The sequence below is a fragment of the Hyperolius riggenbachi genome, chromosome 4 (assembly GCF_040937935.1).
Source record: "Hyperolius riggenbachi isolate aHypRig1 chromosome 4, aHypRig1.pri, whole genome shotgun sequence".
Lineage (NCBI taxonomy): Eukaryota > Metazoa > Chordata > Amphibia > Anura > Hyperoliidae > Hyperolius > Hyperolius riggenbachi.
The window spans coordinates 15,539,866-15,567,520 of record NC_090649.1 but is presented as its reverse complement, the minus strand read 5'-3'; the positions used below and the strand labels follow the sequence as shown (position 1 = coordinate 15,567,520).

At 48.3% G+C, this 27,655-nt stretch overlaps 2 protein-coding genes across 2 annotated transcripts; both read left to right on the top strand.

Moving 5' to 3' along the window:
* Positions 1–2,614: 2,614 nt before the first annotated feature.
* On the top strand, positions 2,615–4,163 carry LOC137570309 (uncharacterized; the record flags this gene model as incomplete). Its single annotated transcript, XM_068278950.1, has 3 exons — positions 2,615–2,974; positions 3,017–3,822; positions 3,854–4,163. Coding segments are annotated over 3 exons (1,476 nt in total), but the record flags the coding sequence as incomplete, so codon positions are not given.
* Positions 4,164–10,734: 6,571 nt separating this feature from the next.
* LOC137504553 (FK506-binding protein 5-like) lies at positions 10,735–25,691 on the top strand. The gene is made up of 2 exons (XM_068233134.1): positions 10,735–10,755; positions 23,724–25,691. Exon 2 carries the CDS (start codon positions 23,784–23,786, stop codon positions 25,689–25,691), a length of 1,908 nt encoding a protein of 635 aa, XP_068089235.1. The 5' UTR covers positions 10,735–10,755; positions 23,724–23,783.
* Positions 25,692–27,655: the final 1,964 nt, after the last annotated feature.

Genomic DNA, 27,655 nt, shown 5'->3' with positions numbered 1-27,655 from the left:
TCCCCTTCCTGCACATCTGACACTGTAGCTGCCATTGGCAGGGATTGCTATGTATAGACTGCTTGGGGGTAATCAGTAACAAGCGTTTCCCCATTCCCTTCTTGCACCTCTGACACTGTGGCTGTCCTTGGCAGGTTTTGGTGCACCGTATCAATTGTTATGTATAGAGTGCCTGGGGACCCTCACTATGATGTAAAGCCTCATCTACGCGGTACAATTTTCAGTCAGATTGGATCTATTAAGGCGCATACACACGTTATACTTCTGCAAACGACAGGTCCACCAGACCTTCCCCGCTGGGCGGACATTCTGCCGACAGCAGCACATGTGTACACACTGTCGGCAGACTGATAAGACTGTTTCTGACAGATCCGCTGAGCGTGCAACTGTCGGCAGAACGTCCGCCCAGTGGGAGGGTCTGGCGGACCCGTCGTTTGCAGAAGTATGGCGTGTGTACGCGCCTTAAGACAGATCTATTAGATAATTTCCAACCGGTCCAATCGAATTGCGTTAGATTTTGCAATGGATTTTGGGTACTTATCAAAGCAAAATCTATCGCAAAATTGATCTGAAACAGTTTGGACATCTACACACTATGCAATTTCTTATTAGATTTCTCTAACAGATCCGGCTATCTAATGGAAAATTGTACTGTGTGGATGAGGCTTAAAACTTGCCCTGGGGCCCAGAGTTCCATAGCTACGCCACTGCTGAGAGAAGTACATCAGTATGATGCAGGGGGATGAGCACCAGGCCCTCCTGCTAGCACTCCAGGCAACAGCAGTGAAATAAACTGTACCGCGCTGCAGAGGATGATGGCGCTATATAAATACTACATAATAATAAATAATAATATAATGCTTACTATTATCTCTGGATATGCTTTATACCATTTGTTAATAAATGATTATGCACATTTATAGAAAGGCGACATAATTTTATCACCCAATGTGGTGATATATTGGGGTGCTGATGATGTTAGGAATAAAGGAATATATTCTTTCATTTTTCTGCCTGTGTTCCGTGTAAGTCTGCCAGAAGGGGGCTGTTACCTTGAGTTGCTTGGGGCCAGGAAATGGGTGATTGTCTTGACCATGAGGTGCTTTGAGTCTGTATGCAGTTCCTCTGAGAGTGCTAATGGGATTATCTGCCTGGCTGTTTGAACTCAGGAGATGGCCCATTGTCTCAATACACTAAGCCAGAGGACCAGTGTCTGGAGACTAACACAGGAACCTCTGAAATGTACATGACAGGCTATTAGAAATGGGTGAAGTCCTTTTGATACCATTTTTTACCTGTGGAAATTGAATTATTGGTGGAGGTGCAACCTCCTTATCTTTGATCAGCTAGGAAGTACTGTCAGCAATGTGAAAGCCTTAATCAATTGTCACCTGTAACCTGGGGAGATTGGAGGTTAACAAAGTCTTTTGTTGTGTGTGTGCTATAGGACACTGTTCACATGCGGATGTCAGATCTCTGGGAAATTAAATTATGTCTGAGGATGTTATTAAAAACTAGTCCTCCCCTCCCCAAGGAAGTTGCAGCCTCTAGGCGTATTTCATAGTATAAAACCGCAGCTAGGATAGCCACAACTGGTAGTTCTTGGAGGTAGCTCACACGGCTAGAACTAACCTGGTTCCTGACCAGAAGTGCGTACCGCCCGCAACAACACCAGATCGATACGCTGGTACGTTTATTTCCCGTTTATTTTGGTAAGCAAAATCGCTTTGTGTGTTATCTGTGTACATTTTATCTTGTAACTATTTTTACTTTGTTTTTTTGTAATCTTTTTGTATATATTCAGTTCTGCACTGTTCTATGTTTTTTCTGGAATATTAAATTATTATTTAATAAGTTTGACTTCTGCCGTACTAAACTAACACTCATAGCCTAGAAGAGACTGAAGTGTAACCGTGTATAAGTTCATGCCTAATTGTACGCTTGAGCAACACTACCGTAGGAAATTGTAATTGCATTGTGTGTGGGGGCGTTTGTCATACGTTGGCCTAAGCGCGCAGCTGACCCAACGTACGAACAACGCCAGTGCGAGTAGCTAACAGTATCGTTCGGAATGACTGTTAGTGGGTCTTTGCTTCACGACAGTGTAAGATTGCAACTGTGTGTGTGTGTGTGGGTGCGTGGCGTTCCCGTATTTGGCCTAAGCGCAAAGCTGACCCAAATACGAAAACGCAGAGTGCGCGCTGAGGACTCGACAGCAGAGTGGAAGTGTCTAGCAACGCTAGTGGTGGCAGTGAGAGGTGTTTTGAGGGGTTCCAGCCTTGTTTGTAGCTTAAATAAGGCTGTTCCCCGCTTAATCTGGTCAAACCCGCAGTCGGGAACCGTATACGCAGGCGTGCCGCGGGCCGGTTCTTGACATAATTGGCTGGCAGTGGTGGCATCGTTTAGTACATTAGTACGCAGTTTAGCTCGCTATTCTGAGTACTAAAGGCTGGAAGCTTGCTAGAAGCAACTAGCCTACAGAAGTCTACTCAGTGCAGAATCTATATACGTTTTTTTTTTTTGTTCAAAGATACACACTTGGTGTTTTGCTTTCCCTTCCCCCCCCTTTTTTTTTCTTTTTATTTTGTGCAACACGATGGCTCAGAAAGCATCCAGCTATGCAAGGCAAAACAAAGAGATACTACTCAACCTGTGTGAGCACAAAGGCATCGAGACGGTGAGCGGCCAGACTAAGGAGCAGTTAGTTTGTGCGCTCGAGGAGCATGATGAGGCAGAGCGAGCCCGTGCTTCAACGTCAGCAGATGCAGCTCACGACACGCCAGAGGAGGAATCGCTCCCGCCACAGGATGCGAGTGGAGACGATGTCCTGGATGATCCACCTAACACGGAGATGACATCTCTGGAAGCCGACCTACAGCTACTAGGTTCGGCTGAGCCCGAACTGCGCCTAAAGCTGATTCTGGAACATCGGCAAGCAGAGAGGGAAATACGACAAGCAGAGAGGGAACAAGCTGCCCAGCGACTCCAGGCCGAGAGGGACAGACTCCGGGCAGAGGAGGGAAGAGCTGAACGGCAACACCAGCTGGAGCTGGCTAAACTTCAGCAGCAGAACCGGTCTGCTGGACCCGCAGAACGCGAAGGTGAGCGAGTCCACAGAATCCCCCTGGATAAGTTCCCCGCTATGGACAAGGACTCTGACATAGACACTTTCCTACAGGGGTTTGAAAGGACTTGTCGGCAGTATGGGGTGCCCCGTGAGCAGTGGGCAAGATACCTCACACCAGGGCTGAGAGGCAAGGCCCTGGAGGCGTTTGTGAGTCTCCCCCAGGAGGAAGAAACAGACTTTGAGGCAATTAAGAAAGCCATCATTGCGCGATACCACCTCACGCCAGAGGTGTATCGCAAACGTTTCAGGACAGTGCAGCGAGGTCCTAATGACAGTTACCTGGATCATGCTTGCAACCTGCGCACTGCCTTCCAGCAGTGGGTAAAAGGACTGGCTGTTGAAACCTTTGATGCCCTGCAGGAACTGATAATAAAAGACCAGTTCCTCCACACTTGCCCTGTTGAGGTCCGGCAGTTTGTACGGGACCGAGAGCCAAAGACCGTGGATGAGGCCGCGAAAGTTGCTGATGCCTACACGTCCAATCGAGCATCTGATTTTCGGAGGACTATGGCGCCCAGCTGGAAGGGAGAAAAGCCTGCGAGACCTTCTCCTCTGAGCACCCAGCGAAGCCAGGTCCCGCAGCCGCCTGGAGGTAGAACAGCCACCGTTGACACTCGGAGATGTTTTGCCTGTAACAAACCGGGTCACATCAGTGCTACGTGCCCAGAAAAGAAGAAGGAAGCCCCAAACTCTGGGCGGGGCCCGGAATGCGTTGTGTGCCACCAGGAATGCAGGTAGCTATGCAGAGAATCTGCAACCTGTCACGGTTGGGGATACGGTTACCACCGGTCTAAGAGACACTGGAGCAGAGGTGACTCTAGTGCACCCCCAGCTTGTGAACCCTGAGGAGTACATTCCTGGCAAGACTATGGCTGTCAAAGGAGTTGGGGGTGTCACCCCCGCCATACCCACCGCCTTGGTCCACCTGGATTGGGGGGCCGGCAGCGGAATGAAAGAAGTGGGGGTAACGGATGCCATCCCCACAAACGTTTTGTTGGGTACTGACCTGGGACGGTTAGTGGCCCGGTATGAGCCTACTCCACACCCCATGGAGCCTGCATCCCCCGCAGAAGTTCAGGACTCTTGCAAGGTACTGTGTGATAATGCTGTGCAAGCGGGGAGTGCTGGTGAGGCCCCAGGGGCTACGGACTGTGTACTAGGAGCCAGCCCTAGTGAGTCTCCAGTGCCCAGGCCTGGAGGAGGACACGTTGTTACCATGAATGCAGATAATGTTGATGTAAAATGTGATGGGTTGCATAATGACATGTGTACAGTGAACGCTCCGTCAGCTGCAGTGGTGACCCGCAGTGCTCACCGGGCTGCAGCAGACGAATTGTCCACTGAAGGGGCTGATGTCACTGGGTCAGGCTCTTCCACTTCAGAGCCTGGCTCTGAGAACCCAGAGGCCTCTCAGTTTGCCACCTCCCTGGTGCCTGTGGCCGACAGCGCTGAGTTCTCCGAGGCTGTGCGACTTGATAGCAGCCTGGAAGAGCTCAGGAGTCTGGCGGACAGGGCACCGGTGGAGGGCGACAAAGTGAGGGTGTACTGGGAACACGGCAGACTGTACAGAGAGGTTATTCCCTCTGAGCCGTCTGAAGTGGAGGAGGCCGACCGGCAGTTGATTGTTCCTCACAGGTACAGGGAGCAGCTATTGAGAATAGCACATGAGGTGCCCCTGGCTGGTCACTTGGGGATCCGCAAGACCAAATCCCGGCTTGCCCACAATTTTTATTGGCCCCACATGGGGACAGATATTGCTGATTTTTGCCGGTCTTGTGTCGCCTGTCAGCGGGTCGGCAAAGCAGGTGACACCGACAAAGCCCCACTGAGGCCCTTACCCCTAATAGAGGAGCCCTTCCAAAGGGTTGCTGTTGACATAATTGGGCCTCTAGCGGTACCCAGCAGCACAGGGAAACGTTTCATTCTTACGGTGGTAGATTATGCCACTCGCTACCCTGAAGCTGTAGCCCTGAGCTCCATACGGGCAGACAAGGTTGCGGACGCATTGGTGCGCATTTTCTCACGGGTCGGTTTTCCCCGCGAAATGCTCACCGATCACGGCCCGCAATTCATGTCGCGCCTAATGGAATGCCTCTGTAAGCAGATGCAGGTAGAACACATCCTGGCCAGCCCTTACCACCCCCAGACAAATGGGTTATGTGAGCGGTTTAATGGTACTCTAAAACAGATGCTAAGGGTGTTTGTTGAATCGCAAGGGAGAGACTGGGAGCGATACCTGCCCCACTTACTGTTTGCTTATCGTGAGGTGCCCCAGGCATCCACCGGGTTCTCGCCCTTTGAGCTATTATATGGGAGGAGGGTACGCGGACCCCTCGATCTCATTCGAGAGGTCTGGGAGGGGCAGGATATGGGCCCCGGGGTCTCCATAGTGGAATACGTTCTGAAGTTCCGGGAAAAGATGGACACCCTGGTGGGGTTAGTGCGAGAGAATCTGACTCAAGCCCAGGCCACCCAGAAGCAGTGGTATGACCACGGGGCTAGGGAGAGAGTTTATGAGGTAGGTCGCAAGGTATGGGTCCTAAACCCGATGCGACAGAATAAGCTGCAGGCCGCTTGGGATGGGCCCTATACCATACATAGGAAGATTAGTGATGTGACCTATGTGGTCGCGCTGGATGACCGAGGTAAGCAGCTGAAAACATACCATGTCAATATGTTAAAGGAACACCATGATAGAACCGCTTGCGCTCTCCCTGTCTGCAGTTTACTACCGGACGGTGAAGCAGAGGCCCTGGTTGACATCCTGGCATCCACCCAGGAAACCGACTCTGTTACCGAGGTGCAGATCAATCCGGAGTTGACAGCAGAGCAGCAGGCTGGGCTATCTGATGTGCTGACCCTTTACCGTGGTACCTTTACAGCCCGCCCTGGTCTGACCAGCCTGGCTGTACACCATGTTGACACCGGAAATAACAAGCCGGTTAGACAGTCAGCCTATAGAGTCTCCCCTGAGGTTCAGGCCCACATCAGCAAGGAGATTGAGGAAATGCTGTCACTAGGGGTGATCCAACGGTCGCACAGCGCATGGGCATCACCTGTAGTGCTAGTACCCAAACGGGACCAGACCACTCGGTTCTGTGTAGATTATCGAAAACTAAATTTGATAACTGCATCAGATGCTTACCCAATGCCGAGGGTCGACGAATTGTTAGATAAGCTAGCTGGCGCGCAATATCTAACAATCGTGGATTTGAGTCGGGGATACTGGCAGGTCCCTCTAACAGCTGAGGCACGGGAGAGGTCTGCCTTTATCACCCCCTCAGGTCTGTTTGAGTTTAATGTGATGCCTTTTGGGATGAAAAACGCCCCAGCCACCTTCCAAAGGGTTGTAAATGGTCTCCTGGAAGGTTTGGAACACTGCGCTGTCGCCTACCTAGATGACATCGCCGTGTTTAGCGCCAACTGGAACGACCACTTAGCGCAGCTGTCACAGGTTTTGGGGCGCATCACTGCAGCAGGACTAACAGTCAAGCCTAGCAAGTGTCAGATAGGCATGAAACAGGTACAGTACCTGGGACATGTGGTGGGGGGGGGAGAGCTTCGTCCAGATACTGGGAAGGTAGATGCCATTGTGTCCTGGCCCACCCCCCACACGAAGAAGCAGATTCAGTCCTTCTTAGGGACTGCGGGGTACTATAGAAAGTTTGTCCCCAGCTACAGTGCCCTCGCCAAGCCCTTGACAGACCTCACAAAAAAGAAGCTGCCCAAGCAGATTCTCTGGACACCAGAATGTGAACAGTCATTCACAGCTCTGAAGAGGGCCCTAGCCAGCCCTCCCGTGTTGCAAGCGCCAGACTTCAGCCGACGGTTTGTAGTCCAGACGGACGCCTCAGCCTTTGGCCTAGGTGCTGTATTAAGCCAGGTAAACCAAACTGGGGAAGAACATCCGATTCTGTACTTAAGTCGGAAGCTGCTACCCCGGGAGGTAGCTTACGCCACCATAGAGAAGGAGTGCTTGGCAATTGTATGGGCCCTACAAAAGCTGCAGCACTATCTCTACGGTCGTGTATTCACCGTCGTAACCGACCACAACCCTCTTAGTTGGTTACATCGGGTTTCTGGGGACAATGGAAAACTGCTGAGATGGAGCTTAGTTCTCCAACAATATAGCTTCACCATTCAACATAGGAAGGGGAGCAATCATGGGAATGCTGATGGACTGTCCCGTCAAGCAGAACCAACAATGTAGGTGCTGGCAGGATAATCTGGGAAGATCATCTGCCTTGCCCCATTCTAAAGAGGGGAGTTGTGGTGATATATTGGGGTGCTGATGATGTTAGGAATAAAGGAATATATTCTTTCATTTTTCTGCCTGTGTTCCGTGTAAGTCTGCCAGAAGGGGGCTGTTACCTTGAGTTGCTTGGGGCCAGGAAATGGGTGATTGTCTTGACCATGAGGTGCTTTGAGTCTGTATGCAGTTCCTCTGAGAGTGCTAATGGGATTATCTGCCTGGCTGTTTGAACTCAGGAGATGGCCCATTGTCTCAATACACTAAGCCAGAGGACCAGTGTCTGGAGACTAACACAGGAACCTCTGAAATGTACATGACAGGCTATTAGAAATGGGTGAAGTCCTTTTGATACCATTTTTTACCTGTGGAAATTGAATTATTGGTGGAGGTGCAACCTCCTTATCTTTGATCAGCTAGGAAGTACTGTCAGCAATGTGAAAGCCTTAATCAATTGTCACCTGTAACCTGGGGAGATTGGAGGTTAACAAAGTCTTTTGTTGTGTGTGTGCTATAGGACACTGTTCACATGCGGATGTCAGATCTCTGGGAAATTAAATTATGTCTGAGGATGTTATTAAAAACTAGTCCTCCCCTCCCCAAGGAAGTTGCAGCCTCTAGGCGTATTTCATAGTATAAAACCGCAGCTAGGATAGCCACAACTGGTAGTTCTTGGAGGTAGCTCACACGGCTAGAACTAACCTGGTTCCTGACCAGAAGTGCGTACCGCCCGCAACAACACCAGATCGATACGCTGGTACGTTTATTTCCCGTTTATTTTGGTAAGCAAAATCGCTTTGTGTGTTATCTTTGTACATTTTATCTTGTAACTATTTTTACTTTGTTTTTTTGTAATCTTTTTGTATATATTCAGTTCTGCACTGTTCTATGTTTTTTCTGGAATATTAAATTATTATTTAATAAGTTGGACTTCTGCCGTACTAAACTAACACTCATAGCCTAGAAGAGACTGAAGTGTAACCGTGTATAAGTTCATGCCTAATTGTACGCTTGAGCAACACTACCGTAGGAAATTGTAATTGCATTGTGTGTGGGGGCGTTTGTCATACGTTGGCCTAAGCGCGCAGCTGACCCAACGTACGAACAACGCCAGTGCGAGTAGCTAACAGTATCGTTCGGAACGACTGTTAGTGGGTCTTTGCTTCACGACAGTGTAAGATTGCAACTGTGTGTGTGTGTGGGTGCGTGGCGTTCCCGTATTTGGCCTAAGCGCAAAGCTGACCCAAATACGAAAACGCGGAGTGCGCGCTGAGGACTCGACAGCAGAGTGGAAGTGTCTAGCAACGCTAGTGGTGGCAGTGAGAGGTGTTTTGAGGGGTTCCAGCCTTGTTTGTAGCTTAAATAAGGCTGTTCCCCGCTTAATCTGGTCAAACCCGCAGTCGGGAACCGTATACGCAGGCGTGCCGCGGGCCGGTTCTTGACACCCAAGTCTAATTTTTCTATTATCAGAGCTTACCCTGAGCTCTGCATTCCATGTACATCAGCAGTTGTGTGTCCTGGGAGAGAGCAGTGGAGATGGTGAACATCTGGTGCATGGGACATCACAGAGACTAAGTAACGGCACTGTATACACATATATGCCTGCCTCAGAGGAAACTGCACAGATGGTTTTTATTTTATAAAGGCACCCAAGGTTTGAATACGATTTTCCAATGAGGAACGTCCAATCGTCTGAAGATCCGTGTCTGCTGTAAAGTGTAGATATGAATGCTGTGGGACAAGCAAAAGTCCAGGTGCACCAGACCTGAAGCCCTTGCAGGCCCTGGTACCCCTCAGCACGTGTAGGATGGAAGCTGCCAGAATACCGGGAGCCAGTCATCAGGCGAGACCCCGAGGAGGGGCGATTGTACAGATTGCATGGTGTGTGGGCAGCTGTAGATTGGCTGCTCATGAAGTCCTGTGCTCGGGGTCCTGCAGGGCTCATCAGCGGGCACAGGGGCCCCGGGTCCCGGGAGCGAGGGACAGGAGAAGACCCCTCACACCCCTCCTTTGTTGTACTCTTCATTTTCCAATCTCCTGTGATCGGCTTCCTGTGTCATCCCGGCTGTCCTATTATGATGCAGTTGCGACATCTGCTGGATGCACAATTGCACATTATAATGCAGCTAAGTGAGACTGTTGGATGTATATTGTAATGCAACTGAATGAGAACGGCACAGCGCCATCTGTTGGGTGTATCTTGTAATGCAGCTTAGTGAGCACAGCGTACAGCGCCATCTGTTGGATATATTTTGTAATGCAGCTAGTGAACTCAGCGCACAGCGCCATCTGTTGGATGTATATTGTAATGCAACTGAATGAGAACGGCGAACAGCGCCATCTGTTGGATGTATATTGTAATGCAACTGAATGAGAACGGCGAACAGCGTCATCTGTTGGATGTATATTGTAATGCAACTGCCACACAGCGCCATCTGTTGGATGTATATTGTAATGCAGCTTAGTGAGCACAGCGCCATCTGTTGGATGTACATTATATTACAGCTGAATGAGAGCGCCGCACAGCGCCATCTGTCGGATGTACATTATATTACAGCTGAATGAGAGCGCCGCACAGCGCCATCTGTTGGATGTACATTATATTACAGCTGAATGAGAGCGCCGCACAGCGCCATCTGTTGGATGTACATTACATTACAGCTGAATGAGAGCGCCGCATAGCGCCATCTGTTGGATGTACATTATTTTTTTTTTTTTTTTTTTTTTTTTTTTTTTTTTTGGATGTACATTATATTACAGCTGAATGAGAGCGCCGCACAGCGCAACCGTACATTATATTACAGCTGAATATTCTGCTGCTTACATAGCGACATCTGTTGGTTTTTCCTGGTATCAAGGTGTGCATCAGACGACGTCTCAGCGCCAGTGTAATGTCTGATCGCGCTGCCCGGAAGCTCCCTTCCACACAGAGTAGCACGCATGCTCAGTGTGAAGTTAATGATGCTGCTGGAGATAAAATACGAAATATCTCCGCTCCCACACCTCTTACACTCCCTAAATTTTCAGGGTAGGGAGGGGACCCCCTGAACGACCTCTATGCCAAATTGCAGCCCCCGAGACCCGCTGGTTCCCGAGATAGGTTACTGTAACCTATCTCCTGAACCAGCGGGTCTCGGGGGCTGCAATTTGGTATAGAGGTAGTTCGGGGGGTCCCCCCCCTACCCTGAAAATTTAGGGAGTGTAAGAGGTGGTGGAGCGGAGATATTTCGTATTTTACCTCCAGCAGCATCATTCTATAGGAAATATGGCCACACAGTCTCCTCCTGCGCATGCGGGGCAGCGCAAATCCACAGGCAGCGTAATCAGACACAACACCGGCTCTCGGCTATTACATTACATTGCAGAGCGCCATCTGCTGGTAAGAAGCATTTTTCATTCAGTTACATCCAGTGACAGCGTCCCGTCACAGTCTTCCATCGCATAATTACACTTCATATATTTCCTGTAATAATTACGTCACTAATACATTATTATTCCACTGACACAGATCTATACTCACCTGTCTCTCAGATGACAGGTCCTCACCAAGGAGAGTCAATGAGAAGCAAACCTTTTCATGTTCACATCATGCAAATATCTGCAGCTTGAGAACACACCAATCACATTCCACCTCAGTAGGTTTTCATTGGTCCATTTTCAAGCTGCAGAAAGAAAATTTGCATATATATAATTTGAATAACCCGCGTTGATCGCTTCTCATCTCATGAACCTTCCTGACTGAGGCGGAGCGCACAGATTGCGTGGAATTCAGCGTCACAATCTCCAGGTGAAAGTGTAACAATAAGCTTGTGTAATGTGCAGACTATTTTCTCACCCCTACTGGAAACATGTCTACTGAGGGTGCTCAATAATTACAATCATATCTTTTATTTGATTTTGAAAAAAAAAAAAAAAAAAAAGTCAGAAAAGAGAAGATTTTTGGAAGCTGGTTGGTGCTTGGAATACTGGAGGATCGGAGGGCTGTTGCTGTTGTTGTTGGTTCCAGGCTTTATCCCTAGCCCATGGATCAAGAGGCAAGTGATCATCTATTCTAGAGATGCAAAGTTCGGATCGTTTCAATGATCCGGATGATTCGAGTTGGATCATTGAAAAGATCCGGATCTTTGATCATTTTACTATGGAATAGTAATGGGAATTCCGGCTCTTCTGAATCGGCTCCCAGTAAAGAGCCGGCTCTGAATCGGCTCTTCATTAAATATCACTAGACACCGCTCAGAATCGGAGTAAAAGCCCCGCCCCCCATCTCCATGACAACTCCAGACTGCTTCTCTGACTGGGGCAATCCCTACTGCTCTGCTCCGCCCCATACACTCCTATAAGCTGCAAGAGGAGGACTACATCTCCCAGCATGCCTCAGCACCCTTTATTACACAGCAAACCAGAGCTGTGTGGGGCGGCTGAGGCATCGGCTCTTTCAAAACTGAGAACCGGCTCTTGTCGTTCACAGCAAAGAGCCGGCTCTTAGAGCCACCTCGTTCGCGAACGACCCATCACTACTACGGAAGCATTCGGGGGTGAAATGAATAGCAGGACAGGTCTTTCCCTGCTATGGACAGAGAAGGGGAGGGGGGTGGACACACAGAGAAGGGGAGAAGATGGACAGAGGGCAGGGAGTGGACAGAGAAGGGAGGAGGGACGAGCAGAGAGCAGAAATGTTTGCTTGTACACAATACCCACATGCTGCAATCATATGCTTTACATATATTTCACCTATATGCTCATCTGTATACTTTGAAAGCAAACCTCGCACAGTGAAAGAAAGCATTCCCCAAAGCATTCCCAGAAGTGAAGTGCAGCTGTTTAGAGCAGGTGCAGGAGGATCATATTGCGCTGCAATCACAGTGCCTGCAAAGTTACTGAGCTCTGCTGAGCTGAGTCAAAAGCTTCCAATTTGTTCACTATGCACAACTACGGAACAGACAGCCTAGAATGAGCAGCACATTGCAGCCAGTATGTGTGCTCTACACATATCTGGCAGTGGCACCCATGTCCCCTCTCTCTCATCTACCTGTCCCTGTGCAAGGCTGGCTCCCATCCAACAGAGCGATCCATCTCAGCTCTGCTTCCAGGACCCCGCTGCCCGCTGAGAGGGGGGGCGTGTCGCTCTTGGCCCCTCCCCTTTTGCGATCCGAATCACTCATTTTGATGATTCGGATGATTCGACTCACAAAATAGATTCGGATCAAAGATCCGAATCGTTCATGATCCAGACAACACTAATCTTTTCTCAGCCTCTGCTGGTTTACCTGTAGGAGGTTATTTGTGTACACCCTTTATAGGGGAGTCCTTACAGGAGTTATCAGCTAAAATAAGAGAAATGAGCTTTACTCACCTGGGGCTTTCTACAGCCCCTAGCAGCTGACTGTCCCACGCCGACCGATCTGCTCCCCGACGCTGTACCGGTCTCCGTACTCGGAAGCCGACCTCGAGGTCGTCCGCACTGCTCCTGCGTGAACTGCTGCTGTCAATCAAGCCCACATTGTACGTGGCTTACTGCGCAGGTGGCAGTAGTTCTGCGCCTGCGCAGTAGGCTGCGTACAACGTGGGCTTGATTGACAGCAGCGGTTCACGCAGGCGCAGTGCGGACAACTTCGGGGTCGGCTTCCGCACGAGTACGGAGACCAGGACGGCGTCGGTGATCAGATCGGTCGGTGTGGGACAGTCGGCTGCTAGGTGCTGGAGAAAGCCCCAGGTGAGTAAAGCTCATTTTTCTTATTTTAGCCGATAACTCCTTTAATAGTTGGTCTTGTCACTGACCTGGGGTAATTGAGATTGGGCTCTCCATTTCTGCAATGTGTTATCGGACAAGAGGCTCTGACCAGGTGAGTGTGTTGCTTGGAGGAGAGGACTGGACTGAGTGAGGGTGTTAGCTGGAGGAGAGGCCTGGACAGGGTGAGTGTGTTAGTTGGAGAAGAGGCCTGGACAGGGTGAGTGTGTTAGTTGGAGAAGAGGCCTGGACTGGGTGACCGTGTTAGTTGGAGGAGAGGCCTGGACTGGGTGAGTGTGTTAGTTGGAGGAGAGGCCTGTACAGGGTGAGTGTGTTAGTTGGATGAGAGGCCTGGACTGGGTGAGTGTGTTAGTTGGAGGAGAGGCCTGGACAGGGTGAGCGTGTTAGTTGGAGGAGAGGCCTGGACTGGGTGAGCGTGTTAGTTGGAGGAGAGGCCTGTACAGGGTGAGTGTGTTAGTTGGAGGAGAGGCCTGGACTGGGTGAGCGTGTTAGTTGGAGGAGAGGCCTGGACAGGGTGAGTGTGTTAGTTGGATGAGAGGCCTGGACAGGGTGAGTGTGTTAGTTGGAGGAGAGGCCTGGACTCGGTGAGTGTGTTAGTTGGATGAGAGGCCTGGACAGGGTAAGTGTGTTAGTTGGAGAAGAGGCCTGGACTGGGTGAGTGTGTTAGTTGGAGGAGAGGCCTGGACTGGGTAAGTGTGTTAGTTGGAGGAGAGGCCTGGACTGGGTGGGTGTGTTAGTTGGATGAGAGGCCTAGACAGGGTAAGTGTGTTAGTTGGAGGAGAGGCCTGGACTGGGTGAGCGTGTTAGTTGGAGGAGATGCCTGTACAGGGTGAGTGTGTTAGTTGGAGGAGAGGCCTGGACTGGGTGAGCGTGTTAGTTGGAGGAGAGGCCTGGACAGGGTGAGTGTGTTAGTTGGAGGAGAGGCCTGGACAGGGTGACCATGTTAGTTGGAGGAGAGGCCTGGACTGGGTGAGCGTGTTAGTTGGAGGAGAGGCCTGGACAGGGTGAGCGTGTTAGTTGGAGGAGAGGCCTGGACAGGGTGAGTGTGTTAGTTGGAGGAGAGGCCTGGACACGGTAAGTGTGTTAGTTGGAGGAGAGGCCTGGACTGGGTGAGTGTGTTAGTTGGAGAAGAGGCCTGGACTGGGTGAGTGTGTTAGTTGGAGGAGAGGCCTGGACTGGGTGAGCGTGTTAGTTGGAGGAGAGGCCTGGACAGGGTGAGCGTGTTAGTTGGAGAAGAGGCCTGGACTGGGTGAGCGTGTTAGTTGGAGGAGATGCCTGTACAGGGTGAGTGTGTTAGTTGGAGGAGAGGCCTGGACTGGGTGAGCGTGTTAGTTGGAGGAGAGGCCTGGACAGGGTGAGTGTGTTAGTTGGAGGAGAGGCCTGGACAGGGTGACCATGTTAGTTGGAGGAGAGGCCTGGACTGGGTGAGCGTGTTAGTTGGAGGAGAGGCCTGGACAGGGTGAGCGTGTTAGTTGAAGGAGAGGCCTGGACAGGGTGAGTGTGTTAGTTGGAGGAGAGGCCTGGACTGGGTGAGCGTGTTAGTTGGAGGAGATGCCTGTACAGGGTGAGTGTGTTAGTTGGAGGAGAGGCCTGGACAGGGTGAGTGTGTTAGTTGGAGGAGAGGCCTGGACAGGGTGACCATGTTAGTTGGAGGAGAGGCCTGGACTGGGTGAGCGTGTTAGTTGGAGGAGAGGCCTGGACAGGGTGAGCGTGTTAGTTGGAGGAGAGGCCTGGACAGGGTGAGTGTGTTAGTTGGAGGAGAGGCCTGGACTGGGTGACTGTGTTAGTTGGAGGAGAGGCCTGTACAGGGTGAGTGTGTTAGTTGGTGGAGAGGCCTGGACAGGGTGAGTGTGTTAGTTGGAGGAGAGGCCTGGACTGGGTGAGCGTGTTAGTTGGCGGAGAGGCCTGAACAGGGTGAGTGTGTTAGTTGGAGGAGAGGCCTGAACAGGGTGAGCGTGTTAGTTGGAGGAGAGGCCTGGACAGGGTGAGCGTGTTAGTTGGAGGAGAGGCCTGGACAGGGTGAGTGTGTTAGTTGGAGGAGAGGCCTGGACTGGGTGAGTGTGTTAGTTGGAGGAGAGGCCTGTACAGGGTGAGTGTGTTAGTTGGTGGAGAGGCCTGGACAGGGTGAGTGTGTTAGTTGGAGGAGAGGCCTGGACTGGGTGAGCGTGTTAGTTGGCGGAGAGGCCTGAACAGGGTGAGTGTGTTAGTTGGAGGAGAGGCCTGTACAGGGTGAGCGTGTTAGTTGGAGGAGAGGCCTGGACTGGGTGAGCGTGTTAGTTGGCGGAGAGGCCTGAACAGGGTGAGTGTGTTAGTTGGAGGAGAGGCCTGGACAGGGTGAGTGTGTTAGTTGGAGGAGAGGCCTGGACTGGGTGAGCGTGTTAGTTGGAGGAGAGGCCTGGACAGGGTGAGTGTGTTAGTTGGAGGAGAGGCCTGGACAGGGTGACCATGTTAGTTGGAGGAGAGGTCTGGACTGGGTGAGCGTGTTAGTTGGAGGAGAGGCCTGGACAGGGTGAGTGTGTTAGTTGGAGGAGAGGCCTGGACAGGGTGAGTGTGTTAGTTGGAGGAGAGGCCTGGACTGGGTGACTGTGTTAGTTGGAGGAGAGGCCAGGACAGGGTGAGCGTGTTAGTTGGAGGAGAGGCCAGGACAGGGTGAGCGTGTTAGTTGGCGGAGAGGCCTGAACAGGGTGAGCGTGTTAGTTGGAGGAGAGGCCTGGACAGGGTGAGCGTGTTAGTTGGAGGAGAGGCCTGGACAGGGTGAGTGTGTTAGTTGGAGGAGAGGCCTGGACTGGGTGAGTGTGTTAGTTGGAGGAGAGGCCTGTACAGGGTGAGTGTGTTAGTTGGAGGAGAGGCCTGGACAGGGTGAGTGTGTTAGTTGGAGGAGAGGCCTGGACTGGGTGAGCGTGTTAGTTGGAGGAGAGGCCTGAACAGGGTGAGTGTGTTAGTTGGAGGAGAGGCCTGGACAGGGTGAGTGTGTTAGTTGGAGGAGAGGCCTGTACAGGGTGAGCGTGTTAGTTGGAGGAGAGGCCTGGACTGGGTGAGCGTGTTAGTTGGCGGAGAGGCCTGAACAGGGTGAGTGTGTTAGTTGGAGGAGAGGCCTGGACAGGGTGAGTGTGTTAGGTGGAGGAGAGGCCTGGACTGGGTGAGTGTGTTAGTTGGCGGAGAGGCCTGAACAGGGTAAGTGTGTTAGTTGGAGGAGAGGCCTGGACAGGGTGAGTGTGTTAGTTGGAGGAGAGGCCTGGACTGGGTGAGCGTGTTAGTTGGAGGAGAGGCCTGGACTGGGTGAGCGTGTTAGTTGGAGAAGAGGCCTGGACTGGGTGAGCGTGTTAGTTGGAGGAGAGGCCTGGACTGGGTGAGCGTGTTAGTTGGAGGAGAGGTCTGGACTGGGTGAGCGTGTTAGTTGGAGGAGAGGCCTGGACTGGGTGAGCGTGTTAGTTGGAGGAGAGGCCTGGACAGTTTGAGCGTGTTAGTTGGAGGAGAGGCCTGGACTGGGTGAGCGTGTTAGTTGGAGGAGAGGCCTGGACTGGGTGAGTGTGTTAGTTGGAGGAGAGGCCTGGACAGTGTGAGTGTGTTAGTTGGAGGAGAGGCCTGGACTGGGTGAGCGTGTTAGTTGGAGGAGAGGCCTGGACTGGGTGAGTGTGTTAGTTGGAGAAGAGGCCTGGCCTGGGTGAGCGTGTTAGTTGGAGGAGAGGCCTGGACTGAGTGAGTGTGTTAGTTGGAGAAGAGGCCTGGACTGGATGAGTGTGTTAGTTGGAGGAGAGGCCTGGACTGGGTGAGCGTGTTAGTTGGAGAAGAGGCCTGGACTGGGTGAGCGTGTTAGTTGGAGGAGAGGCCTGGACTGGGTGAGTGTGTTAGTTGGATGAGAGGCCTGGACTGGGTGAGCGTGTTAGTTGGAGGAGAGGCCTGGACTGGGTGAGTGTGTTAGTTGGAGGAGAGGCCTGGACTGAGTGAGTGTGTTAGTTGGAGAAGAGGCCTGGACTGGGTGAGCGTGTTAGTTGGAGGAGAGGCCTGGACTGGGTGAGTGTGTTAGTTGGAGAAGAGGCCTGGCCTGGGTGATCGTGTTAGTTGGAGGAGAGGCCTGGACTGAGTGAGTGTGTTAGTTGGAGAAGAGGCCTGGACTGGATGAGTGTGTTAGTTGGAGGAGAGGCCTGGACTGGGTGAGCGTGTTAGTTGGAGAAGAGGCCTGGACTGGGTGAGCGTGTTAGTTGGATGAGAGGCCTGGACTGAGTGAGTGTGTTAGTTGGAGGAGAGGCCTGGACTGGGTGAGTGTGTTAGTTGGAGGAGAGGCCTGGACTGGGTGAGCGTGTTAGTTGGAGAAGAGGCCTGGACTGGGTGAGCGTGTTAGTTGGATGAGAGGCCTGGACTGGGTGAGTGTGTTAGTTGGAGGAGAGGCCTGGACTGGGTGAGTGTGTTAGTTGGAGGAGAGGCCTGGACTGGGTGAGCGTGTTAGTTGGAGAAGAGGCCTGGACTGGGTGAGCGTGTTAGTTGGAGGAGAGGCCTGGACTGAGTGAGTGTGTTAGTTGGAGAAGAGGCCTGGACTGGGTGAGCGTGTTAGTTGGAGGAGAGGCCTGGACTGGGTGAGTGTGTTAGTTGGAGAAGAGGCCTGGCCTGGGTGATCGTGTTAGTTGGAGGAGAGGCCTGGACTGAGTGAGTGTGTTAGTTGGAGAAGAGGCCTGGACTGGATGAGTGTGTTAGTTGGAGGAGAGGCCTGGACTGGGTGAGCGTGTTAGTTGGAGAAGAGGCCTGGACTGGGTGAGCGTGTTAGTTGGAGGAGAGGCCTGGACTGGGTGAGTGTGTTAGTTGGAGGAGAGGCCTGGACTGGGTGAGCGTGTTAGTTGGAGGAGAGGCCTGGACAGGGTGAGCGTGTTAGTTGGATGAGAGGCCTGGACAGTGTGAGTGTGTTAGTTGGAGAAGAGGCCTGGCCTGGGTGAGCGTGTTAGTTGGAGGAGAGGCCTGGACTGAGTGAGTGTGTTAGTTGGAGAAGAGGCCTGGCCTGGGTGAGCGTGTTAGTTGGAGGAGAGGCCTGGACTGAGTGAGTGTGTTAGTTGGAGGTGTTAATTGTAGTATGATGGCATTGGAAAGAAGTAGAGCTGTGTGCAGAAGGAAGGGAATGGTTTGACCATTTAGGAGTTGTTCAGGACAGTATTTTTGTGTGCAAGAAAACAGGAAGTGGAAGTTTTTTTTGATGTAACATTCAAGAAGAACGTAACCATTGATTTTTTTTAAAGGGTATTAGAGATCAAGGGGAAAAAATAGACATAACTGGGGCTTCCTCCAGCCTTCTTCAGTCTCCTCGGGCCGGCTGGATCTTCCACTAGGTGGCCCGGTAATTCAGCCAGTTGGTGCAGGTGCACTTCTGGCTTAGTACTATAGTAGTACTGCCCAGAACACTCCCGGTAACAGGAGCTTAATGGGGCAGTTCCCCCGACTCCCTGACGTACTGGAGGAATTTGCAGTGGATCCACGCAGCCCAAGGACACGGCAAGGAACTGATAAGCCTGAAGGGGGCAGGAGGAAGCCCCAGTTATGTTTATTTTTTTCCTTTGATCTCAGGTAGGTTTACTTTAAGTAGAGAAACATAATGTAGCGCATGGATCCTGTGGTTTTGCGTCTGGACTTAGGAAGGTCTGTGCAGATTATTTTTGCGACGGATGGCCCGTTTTTTCAGGGAGGAGGAAGTTACTGGATTTTTTTTAAGCCCCTTGTTTTGGAAATTTTTTTGGGAAGTAGTTTTTGAATTAAATAGGAGTATACATATATTATTCTAGCCCTACTAAGAAATTATGTGATGTCCCTTTCTGTTTTCCAGTACAGGAAGAGTTAAGAGTTATCTAAGCAAAAGAGCTTCTCTGAGCTTGTCGACCAACTTTGTTAAATTCGGTCCTGTCTTCTGAAGAACCTAAAGGACACCTAAAGTGAGAGGGATACGGAAGCTGCCATATTTATTTCCTTTCAAACAATACCAGTTGCCTGGCATCCCTGCTGATCTGTTTGGCTGCAGTAGTGTCTGAATCACTCCAGAAACAAGCATGCAGCTAATCTTGACAAATCTGACAATAATGTCAGAAACACCTGATCTGCTGCATGCTTGTTCAGGGGCTGTGGCTAAAAGGATTAGAGGCAGAGGATCCGCAGGACTGTCCAGCAACTGGTATTGCTGAAAAGGAAATAAATATGGCAGCCTCCATATCCCTCTCCCTTTAAAGTGAACCCGAGGTGAAAATAAACTAATAAGATAAACAATTATATATATTCTCCTAATCCTACAAATTACTTTTCTTTAGATATCCATTGCTTTTATTTTATATTTAAACATTTACAAAGTAGGATACAGACAAAACGAAATCCGCACACCCGCAGGTGAAGTCCAAGGGTTTTTATTGAATCCAACTCACAAAGGCAGTAAAATGGCTGACATGTTTCGGATCATATCCTTACTCATAGCCTAAACATACTGACATCTTGGTGGACCATATACACTTAAACAGCCCCGCCCCTAAGGGTGTACACCCCTGGGACCAAGGGGGATTTAAAGGTGCAGGAAAAAACCTGCAGAAATGTATACATGGAAAAAACCACCATCATAATATTACTATGTATAAAGACACAGAATACAATATTTAAGATGCAAAAATACAAAAGTACAAAAATATAAAACTACACAGTACAAATTTAAGACGATATCAATATATAAAATTAATGTCCCACCTAGCATTTAAACCATAAGGTTCCCTGGTACCCATCTGTAAAATCCAATATGCCTCCCTCATTCTTAATTTCTTGTACAAGCACCCCGTCTAAAGGAAACGGTAACCCTCTCAATCCCTTGAAATAAAAAACCACCCATATCCCCACCATGTTTCTCCCTGTAGTGTCTCGCAACATTGCTAATATTATCCGTCTTCCAGGAGGCCCCATTGAAATGCTCAGAGATCCTTTGCCTCAAGCAGCGTGTAGTGCAGCCCACATATTGTAGGCTGCAAATCGTGCAAGTGACCACATAGACGACAGATTTTGTGTTACAGTTAATGAATTGTCGTATAGAAAAAGTTTTTTGATTAGCAACAGAGGAGACACTACGTGAGGAACAATGGTAAGCGCAATAATTGCATGAGGAAAATCCACATCTGTGCGACCCCACAAAAGACAACCAGGTAGGACGCCGGGGTGCATTGGTGGACTGGAACAAACTGGGAGAGAGGGTGGATGACAAGGATGGAGCTCTTTTATAAGCAAATCTGCATCCCGGCTCAAGTACTTGTTGTAGCTTGTCATCTGCATACAACACAGGGATATATTTCTTTATTATCCCTATAACCTGATTATATTGTTGACTATAAGTAGTTATGAAGTTTAAAGGGGCAGCATTAGAATTCTGTATCGATGCAATGTCAGGGCTATTGTTTAAAAGTTTGCTCCTATCCCTGGAAATAGCAATTCTCTGGGCCCTATCCAAATCAGAGTCAGAATAACCTCTAGACCTGAACCGTGATCTAAGGGCAGAAAATTCTTGTACTGTAAATTCATCTGTGGAACAGTTCCTCCTAGCCCTAATATACTCTCCAACGGGGACCCCTCTAAGCGTATGTCGTGGGTGACAGCTAGTGGCTTGTAGTAAAGAGTTCCCAGCACACGGCTTCCTATAAGTCCTGGTTTCTATCCTACCGAGTTCACCGGAACCAAAAAGGGTAATATCAAGAAAATCTATTTGTGTATCATTTGAGGTGCATGTAAAAGAAAGGTTAAAGTTGTTTAAATTGAGATATATCAGAAACTGTTGCAAAGTTTCCTCGGTACCTTGCCATATTAAGAGAAGGTCGTCAATAAAACGACCATACCAAACGATACAATCCAGAAAGGGGTTTGACTCTCCAAAAATGCGGAGCTCCTCCCACCACCCCATGTAGAGGTTGGCGAGAGAGGGGGAGAATTTCGCCCCCATAGAAGCTCCGCACTTCTGGAGGTAGAACCCCCCATCAAAAGAAAAATAATTGTGTGAGAGAAGAAACTCGGTCACTACCAGGATATAAGCCTGGAGTGAAGCTGGGAATGAACTATATCTAGATAGATGGAACTCTAGGGCCACTCCTGCTAAATCATGTGGAATAGAGGAGTATAAAGCCCTTACATCAAGGGTCACCCATTTGTATTGTGATCTCCACTGTACATCCTCCAAACTAGCCAAAACATGTTTGGTATCTTTTATTAGGCCAGGTAATCTCAAAACCAATGGCTGTAGGTGGGAATCAAGCCATTCCCCTAATCTCTCCCCAAGGGACCCAATCCCGGAAACAATAGGCCTACCCTCCGGTGGGGTGGCAGGCTTGTGCACCTTGGGGAGGTGATGGAAGATGGGGATGACGGGGTTCCGAACCCTAAGAAATTCAGCCATGTTCTTTTTAAGTAATCCCATGGACTCCCCTATAGAGATCAGCTGATCAAATTCTAGCTTGTAATTAGAAGTAGGGTCCCCAGGAAGATGTATGTAAGTGTTATGATCCTGGAGCTGGCGCAAGGCTTCCGCCTTATAATCCGTAGCATTAAGCACAACGACAGCACCCCCCTTGTCGGCGTTTCTAATTACAATGTCTGATCTTGACTTAAGATTCTCCAATGCTTGCCGTTCAAGGGGGGTTAGGTTGTGCCTAATTCTGCTAGTTTCTGCCAGCAATTTCAGGTCTTTTTCAACAAGGTCCTGGAAGGTTTCTACTGGTGAGGTTCTACAGTAGACTGGGTAGTAATCACTGTTAAGGGGGACTGGTAAGGTAATATCTTCTACATTAATGAGACCAACATTCTCCGATGCCAACTGTTGTGCCACTACAGAAGTGCATGTGTCTTGAAACAAAGATATGGGGGGTAATGGAACAGGGGTACGATGGGGCAGTGCATTGGTGGTGGTTTGTGTGAGAAAATGTTTCTTTAATAGGAGTGTTCTAACAAATTTGTTGACATCCTTAAGTGTGTCAAAAAGACTAAATTTACAAGCAGGGACAAAATTCAAGCCTCTGGAAAGAAGTGAAATCTCCTCCTGTGATAAAGTAGCATCGGAGATGTTGATAACATTCATTGGTTGAGTCACCATCTTTTTCCTGTGTTTCCGCCCCCCTCTCCGCGTCTTCCTCCCTGTCCTCCCCCTGGAGTTTACTGGGGCCTGTGTCATCTCCGTTTGGACTTCTTGGACTGTCTGGGATGCAGATGCAATTATTGCGCTTACCACCGTTCCTCATGTAGTGTCTCCTCTGTTGCTAATCAAAAAACTTTTTCTATACGACAATTCATTAACTGTAACACAAAATCTGTCGTCTATGTGGTCACTTGCACGATTTGCAGCCTACAATATGTGGGCTGCACTACACGCTGCTTGAGACAGAGGATCTCTGAGCATTTCAATGGGGCCTCCTGGAAGACAGATAATATTAGCAATGTTGCGAGACACTACAGGGAGAAACATGGTGGGGATATGGGTGGTTTTTTTATTTCAAGGGATTGAGAGGGTTACCGTTTCCTTTAGACGGGGTGACTTGTACAAGAAATTACGAATGAGGGAGGCATATTGGATTTTACAGATGGGTACCAGGGAACCTTATGGTTTAAATGCTAGGTGGGACATTAATTTTATATATTGATATCGTCTTAAATTTGTACTGTGTAGTTTTATATTTTTGTACTTTTGTATTTTTGCATATTAAATATTGTATTCTGTGTCTTTATACATAGTAATATTATGATGGTGGTTTTTTCCATGTATACATTTCTGCAGGTTTTTTCCTGCACCTTTAAATCCCCCTTGGTCCCAGGGGTGTACACCCTTAGGGGCGGGGCTGTTTAAGTGTATATGGTCCACCAAGATGTCAGTATGTTTAGGCTATGAGTAAGGATATGATCCGAAACATGTCAGCCATTTTACTGCCTTTGTGAGTTGGATTCAATAAAAACCCTTGGACTTCACCTGCGGGTGTGCGGATTTCGTTTTGTCTGTATCCTGATCTGCCGCATTGGGTTTCCAGCACCTTGCTCCAGGTAATAGAGGTTGAGCGGTCTCATCTATTGCATTTACAAAGTAGATTGAATGTTTTATTGTCTGCTCAATGTCGTCCTATTAAGTTTCCCAGAGTTAAAATACAGGAAATACTGACCTTTTTCTATCTCTCACCTGCCCTTGGAAGTTGTATTCTGCCAGGAAAACTTTTATAATTTTAATTTGCTTACCACTGACATTTACTATATTACCAACAAGACTGAAACTGTCAATTCAATGCCTGAAAATTCTTTCAGGCAGCAAAAGAAACCTATATACACATGTTTACATCATGTCACCTCGGGAACACTTAAAACAGTCAAGAAGTAGTAAGAGATAGCTTGAAATAAGGTTCTACTACAGGAAAGTTCAAAGGGTCATTAGTTCTGCTTCTTTTGCAGCTTAAAAGACAGAGTGTGGATTCTAAACTGCAACTGTGACAGTCTGATGCAATGTTATGAATAAAGCTGTTTAACTGAAAGTACAAATGTGAGACTATTTCCTATGCTATTAATGTTGTATTTATTAGTCATATTACACATACAATTCATATCTCATGCATTTACTTTTGCTGCTTCAGGTTAACTTCAAAGAGAAAAGTGGGGGTTGGAGGTATAAGAAACAGAAAAAGAACGTTAAGATGGTGGAATCTGGAGGAAAAGAAGAGGATGATACTGCAGAGTTGGAGAAAAGTGATGCTGGAGGTAAAAAAGAAGCAGTGACCTCTTCTGAGGAAAACACTGAGGAGTCTGTGATTGGTGAAGAGGAGGAGTCCAGAGAAGAAGGCATCGTTGGTGAGGACGTTGTGTCAACTGCTGAACCAGCCGTGTCTGGGCCAAATATGGAGGGAACAGAAGTTCTTGAAGAGAAAGTTGCAAGGCTTGTGTTGGATTCTGAGTTGTGTGTGGAGAAGGAAGATTTGCCAGATGCCTTAGAAGAAGAAAGAAAATCGGTGTTGATGGTTTCTAAGGATACCAAGGAGGAAGAGTGGCCAGATCTACTTGTAGAAGAAAGGAAATTGGAAGCTACGTTTACTGCAGATGTTGGTTGTGAGGAGGAAGATTGGCCAGATCTACTTGTAGAAGAAAGGGAATTGGAAAATATGTTTACTGCAGATGTTGGTTGTGAGGAGGAAGATTGGCCAGATCTACTTGTAGAAGAAAGGGAATTGGAAAATATGTTTACTGCAGATGTTGGTTGTGAGGAGGAAGATTGGCCAGATCTACTTGTAGAAGAAAGGGAATTGGAAAATATGTTTACTGCAGATGTTGGTTGTGAGGAGGAAGATTGGCCAGATCTACTTGTAGAAGAAAGGAAATTGGAAGATACGTTTACTGCAGATGTTGGTTATGAGGAGGAAGATTGGCCAGATCTACTTGTAGAAGAAAGGGAATTGGAAGATACGTTTACTGCAGATGTTGGATGTGAGGAGGAAGATTGGCCAGATCCATTTGCAGAAGAAAGGGAATTGGAAGCTACGTTTACTGCAGATGTTGGTTGTGAGGAGGACGATTGGCCAGATCCGTTTGCAGAAAAAAGGGAATTGGAAAATATGTTTACTGCAGATGTTGGTTGTGAGGAGGAAGATTGGCCAGATCCATTTGCAGAAGAAAGGGAATTGGAAAATATGTTTACTGCAGATGTTGGTTGTGAGGAGGAAGATTGGCCAGATCCATTTGCAGAAGAAAGGGAATTGGAAAATATGTTTACTGCAGATGTTGGTTGTGAGGAGGAAGATTGGCCAGATCCATTTCTAGAGGAAAGGGAATTGGAAGCTACGTTTACTGCAGATGTCGGTTGTGAGGAGGAAGATTGGCCAGATCCATTTGTAGAAGAAAGGAAATTGGAAGATACGTTTACTGCAGATGTTGGATGTGAGGAGGAAGATTGGCCAGATCCATTTCTAGAGGAAAGGGAATTGGAAGCTACGTTTACTGCAGATGTCGGTTGTGAGGAGGAAGATTGGCCAGATCCATTTGCAGAAGAAAGGGAATTGGAAGCTACATTTACTGCAGATGTTGGTTGTGAGGAGGAAGATTGGCCAGATCCATTTGTAGAAGAAAGGGAATTGGAAGATACGTTTACTGCAGATGTTGGTTGTGAGGAGGAAAATTGTCCAGATCCGTGTGCAGAAGAAAGGGAATTGGAAGCTACGTTTACTGCAGATGTTGGTTGTGAGGAGGAAGATTGGCCAGACCCATTTGCAGAAGAAAGGGAATTGGAAGATAAGTTTACTGCAGATGTTGGTTGTGAGGAGGAGGATTGGCCAGGTCCATTTGCGGAAGAAAGAAAATTGGAAGCTAAGTTTACTGCAGATGTTGGTTGTGAGGAAGATGATTGGCCAGATCTACTTGTAGAAGAAAGGGAATTGGAAGCTACGTTTACTGCAGATGTTGGTCGTGAGGTGGAAGATTGGCCAGATCCGCTTGCAGAAGAAAGGAGAAGGGAGGCAATGTCTGCTGAGGTGTTTATGTCAAGTGAAAAGTTGGAAGGCGTAAGGATGGAGAAGAAAAAGAAGAAGAAGAAGAAGAAGAAGAATAAGAAGTAGTTTATTTTCTGTTGGAAGAAAGTCTTGAAGTAAACCATGTGTAGTTTGTTTGTTTTTTTTTTGTCTTTTTTTATTATTATTATTTTTTTTTTTTGTTTTTTTGCTTTTTATTTAAAAATTAGTATGTTCTGGTTTTTGAAATCAGTAAAAAGAATTAAAAATAGATTAAAAAAAGAAAAGAAAGTCATACGATGATGAAATGGTTTTGATCTTGAGTACGAAGTCACTTTGTGCTTCTGGCAAGTATTATGACCGTTACTGAATGACTTTCTAAAAAAAAAATCTGTACTAAACCCTTTCAGCTAAAATCAAGTGCAGTGCTGGCCTTGAATCGAAGCCAGAAGGTTCCTGGGCAAACCAAAGATCCTCCTGAGAGTGCACCTCACCACCTGCTAGTATACCAGTGTGGGGTACTTTGGGGCGACTCATAATGCTGAGTTCTTCACTGATCGGTCTTGTTACTGATCTGAGGTCATTGAGAGTTGGGTTCCCTGTTTAAGTCTCTGCCTTGAGTGAATGTGTCAGTTGGTGGAGGTCTGAACTGTGGTCATGGTATGATGAAGTGGAGAAACATGATGCGGCCTAGGGATGCTGTTTAGTGTCTGAACTTACGAAGGCCTGTGGAGATTGTTGTTGCAATGGATGATCCATTTGTTTCAGGGATGGAAGTGATGCAATTTTTTTCAGCCCTCTATTTCGGAGATCATCATCTGCCAACCTTTTATACTGCCCTCTGATGTATCTATACCTGTTAATTAGACATCTTCTAATGCTAATTTTCTCTGGACTAAATAAGCCCAGTTTATCCAACCTTTGCTGGTAAGTGAGACCTTTCATCCCTCTGATAATTTTTGTTGCTCGTCTCTGCACCTGCTCTAACACTGCAATATCTCTATTGAAATACGTTACCCAGAACTGAATCAGTTATTCCAGATGGTGCCTTACTCGAGAGCTAAGCAGGGGGAGTATTTCTTTTATTTCCCTTTTAATGCACCCAAAAATTTTATTTGCTTTAGCTGCAGCTGCTTGGCATTGAATATGATTATTTAACTTGTTGCCAACAAGTGCTCCTAAGTTCCTCACCAGGTTTGATGTCCCCGTCCGTATCCCATTTATGTTGTATGGTGCTAGACCATTGACTTTGGGCACATAATAAGAAGGCCAGATGCTTTGGCGACCTAATGCTTGAAAACATTGAGGGCAAAAAAAGAAAAGGACGGCAGAGATTAAGATGGATAAACAGTATATGTGAAGCTATGAACATGCCTATGCAACAGCTGAAATGAGCCATAGACACATCTGGCGTGAAGAAGTACATTTGGTCACGAAGAGTCAGAGCCGACCAAATGGAGGAGGAGTCCATTGGTACAACCAAAATGCATGACTTTACATTTTCCAACTTTGCCATTTACATGCCCATATAGCCATCCTATCCAGATCCTTCTGCATTATGTTACTATCTTCCTGTGTGTATAATTCTGCACGACTTTGTATCTGAAAAAATAGCAACATTACTTTCTACTTCATCTACTAGGTAGTTTATAAATAAATTGAAGAGCACTGGACCCAGTACAGACCCCTGTGGGACCCCACTGCCAACAGTCACCCATTTTGAGTACGATCCACTGACCACAACTCTTTGTTTTCTGTCCATTAGCCAGTTCCCTATCCATGCACACAGACTCTTCCCCAGTCCTTGCATCCTCAACTTCTGCACCAGACTTTTGTGGGGAACAGTGTCGAAGGCCTTTGCAAAGTCCAAGTATGTCACATCTACAGCATTCCCAATATCCATATTAGCATTCACTACCTCATAAAAGCTAAGAATGTTATTCAAACAGGACCTGTCCTTATTAAACCCATGCTGAGGCTGAGAAAAGTCTTGTAGAGAATCTCTTAGGAATCTCTCAAATAGTTTGCACACAACTGATGTTAAGCTTACAGGTCTATCATTTCCCAGATCT